At 58.2% G+C, this 3,761-nt stretch overlaps 1 protein-coding gene across 1 annotated transcript; it reads right to left on the bottom strand.

Moving 5' to 3' along the window:
- Window positions 1-1,612: 1,612 nt before the first annotated feature.
- On the bottom strand, window positions 1,613-3,752 carry LOC120511908 (myc-associated zinc finger protein-like; the record flags this gene model as incomplete). The annotated part of the gene is made up of 2 exons (XM_039729551.1): window positions 1,613-1,778; window positions 3,430-3,752. Coding segments are annotated over 2 exons (489 nt in total), but the record flags the coding sequence as incomplete, so codon positions are not given.
- Between the last annotated feature and the right edge of the window lie 9 nt (window positions 3,753-3,761).

Raw genomic sequence — 3,761 nt, 5'->3', positions numbered from 1 at the left:
TCAGGTGGTCAAGGGGTCACTCAGGGGTGCTTTGAGTGGTCAGGGGGTCACTCAGGGGTCATTTAAGGGTCATTTGGGCAGTCAAAGGGGCATTGAGGGGTGGTTTGGGGTCACTCAGGTGGTCAAGGGGGCACTCAGGGGTCATTTGAGTGGTCACAGGGTCATTGAGGGATGGTTTGGGGTCACTCAGGTGGTCAAGGGGTCACTCAGGGGTCATTTAAGGGTCATTTGGGCAGTCAAAGGGTCATTCAGGGGTGGTTTGGGGTCACTCAGGTGGTCAAGGGGTCACTCAGATGTCAGCCAGGGGTCATTTGAGTGGTCACAGGGTCATTGAGGGATGGTTTGGGGTCACTCAGGTGGTCAAGGGGTCACTCAAGGGTCAGTCAGGGGTGGTTTGAGTGGTCAAGGGGTCATTTAGGGGTCATTTGGGGGGTCAAAATGTCATTCAGGGGTCATTTAAGGGTCATTTGGGTGGTCAAAGGGTCATTGAGGGGTGGTTTGGGGTCACGCCGGGGCGATTTAGAGGGTCAAGGGGTCACTCAAGGGTCAGTCAGGGGTGGTTTGAGTGGTCAAGGGGTCATCTAGGGGTCATTTAAGGGCCATTTGGGCAGTCAAAGGGTCACTGAGGGGTGGTTTGGGGTCACGCCGGGGCGATTTAGAGGGTCAAGGGGTCACTCAAGGGTCAGTCAGGGGTGGTTTGAGTGGTCAAGGGGTCATCTAGGGGTCATTTAAGGGCCATTTGGGCAGTCAAAGGGTCACTGAGGGGTGGTTTGGGGTCACGCCGGGGCGATTTAGAGGGTCAAGGGGTCACTCAGTGGTCATTTGAGGGGTCAAGGGGTCAGTCAAGGGTCATTTGGGTGGTCAAGGGGTCATCTAGGGGTCATTTAAGGGTCATTTGGGCAGTCAAAGGGTCACTGAGGGGTGGTTTGGGGTCACTCAGGGGTGATTTAGAGGGTCAAGGGGTCACTCAGGGGTCATTTGGGTGGTCAAGAGGTCACTCAGGGGTCATTTAAGGGTCATTTGAGTGGTCAGAGGGTCATTGAGGGGTGGTTTGGGGTCACTAAGGTGGTCAAGGTGTCACTCAGGGGTCATTGGAGTGGTCAAGGGGTCATTTAGGGGTGGTTTGGGGGGTCAAAAACGTCACTCAAGGGTCGTTCGGGTGGTCAAGGGGTCACTGAGGGGTGGTTTGGGGTCACTCAGGTGGTCATTTAGGGGGTCAAGGGGTCACTCAGGGGTCATTTGAGTGGTCAAGGGGTCACTCAGTGGTCATTTGAGGGGTCAAGGGTCAGTCAAGGGTCATTTAAGGGGTCAAAACATCACTCAGGGGTCACTTAAGGGTCATTTGGGTGGTCAAAGGGTCATTGAGGGGTGGTTTGAGGTCATTCAGGTGGTCAAGGGGTCACTCAGGGGTCATTTGAGGGTCATTTGGGCAGTCAAAGGGTCATTGAGGGGTGGTTTCAGGGACCCAAAGGTCATTGAGGGGTGGTTTGGGGTCACTCAGGTGGTCAAGGGGTCACTCAGGGGTCAGGGGAGGTCATTGGGTCACGGAAGCCAAAGGGGCTTTGGGTGTGGTCAGTGGGCATGGTCAGCAGTCAGGGGGCGTGGTCAGCAGTCAGGGGGCGCGGTCAGTTTGGGTGTGGTCAGTTTGGGTGTGGTCAGTGGGCGTGGTCAGTTTGGGCGTGGTCGGGGGCGTGGTCGGGGGGCGTGGCCTCACCTGGCACTTGAAGGGCCGCTCGGTGGAGTGCACCTGCCGGACGTGGCTGTTCAGGTGGTCCGGCCTGCCGAGTGACCACGGGTGACCAATGGTGACCAGGGGTGTGGTCAGCGAGTGACCACTGACCAATGGTGGCCAATGGTGGCCAATAGTGACCAATGGTGACCACCACTGACCAATGGTGACCAATGGTGACCACCACTGACCAATGGTGGCCAATGGTGGCCAATGGTGGTCAGTGATCACCACCAGTGACCAATGGTGACCAATGGTGGCCAACGGTGACCAACGGTGGCCAACAGTGACCAATGGTGACCAGTGGTGATCAATGGTGGCCAACAAATGGTGGCCAATGGTGGCCAACAGTGACCAATGATCACCACCAGTGACCAATGGTGGCCAATGGTGACCAATGATCACCACCAGTGACCAATGGTGGCCAACAGTGACCAATGGTGACCATTGGTAGCCAACGGTGGCCAACAGTGACCAGTGGTGATCAGTGGTGACCAACGGTGTGGTCGGCGAGTGACCAGTGTCACCAGTGCCACCGATGACCGTGACATTGTCCCCAAGTCTCACCAGTCCCACCATGACCCCAACAACCACAACCCAACGACCCAACGATGACCCCAAACCCCACCACGACCCAATGGCCACCGTGACCCAACAATGACCCCAAACCCACCATGACCCAATGGCCACCGTGACCCAACGATGACCCCAAACCCCCCATGACCACCACCATGACCCAATGACCACCATGACCCAATGATGACCAAGACCCCCCATGACCCAATGACCACCACAACCCAACGATGACCCCAAACCCCACCATGACCCAACGACCACCATGACCCAACGATGACCCCAAACCCACCATGACCCAATGGCCACCGTGACCCAACGATGACCCCAAACCCCACCATGACCAAGTCCCACCATGACCATGACCCACCATGACACAATGACCACCATGACCCAACAATGACCCCAAACCCCACCATGACCACAACCCAATGATGTCTCCAAGACCCCCAATGACCCAATGACCACCACAACCCAACGATGACCCCAAACCCCACCATGACCACAACCCAATGATGACCCCAAGCCCACCATGACCCAACGAAGACCCCAAACCCCACCACAACCAAGACCCACCAAGACCCAAAGATGACCCCAAACCCCACCATGACCGAGACCCGCCATGACCCAACAATGCCCAATGACCACCATGACCCAACAATGACCAAGACCCCCCATGACCCAATGACCACCATGACCCAAAGATGACCCCAATGACCCACCACGACCAAGACCCACCATGACACAATGACCACCATGACCCAATGACCACCACAACCCAACAATGACCCCAAACCCACCATGACCAAGTCCCACCATGACTCAACGACCCAACGATGACCCCAAACCCCACCACAACCCAACGATGACCCCAAAGCCCATGATGATCACGCCCCAACGATGACCCCAAACCCCATGACCTCAACCATGACCCAATGACCACCCCAACCCAACGATGACCCCAAACCCCACCACACCCCAACGATGACCCCAAAGCCCATGATGATCACGCCCCAACGATGACCCCAAAGCCCATGATGATCACGCCCCAACGATGACCCCAAACCCACCATGACACCAAGACCCACCACGCCCCAACGCTGACCCCGAACCCCGTCGCCGCCCACCTGGAGAAGCTCTTCCCGCAGTGCCCGCAGGCGTAGGGCTTGTGCACATGGCCCTGGTGCGAGCGCACGTGCGACGCCATCCTGTCCTTGCGCTTGAAGCGCTGCTGGCACACCGGGCACTGGAAGGGCCTCTCGTCCGTGTGCGACAGCCGGTGCCGCTTCAGGTGGTACACGTCGCGGAACGCCTTCCCGCACGTGTCGCACGCGTGGCTCTTGCGTGCCGCCGCGCGCTTCGCCGCCGCCGCCGCGTCGCCTTCCTCACCTCCTCCTCCTCCTCCCTGGGGGGCGTCCAGGAGGTCTTGGGGGGGGGGCAGCAGGGTGGGAGAGGGGCG

The sequence above is a fragment of the Passer montanus genome, unplaced genomic scaffold (genome assembly GCF_014805655.1).
Source record: "Passer montanus isolate IOZ18808 unplaced genomic scaffold, ASM1480565v1 scaffold695, whole genome shotgun sequence".
Classification (NCBI taxonomy): Eukaryota; Metazoa; Chordata; class Aves; order Passeriformes; family Passeridae; genus Passer; species Passer montanus.
This window is presented reverse-complemented; position numbering and strand designations above follow the sequence as displayed.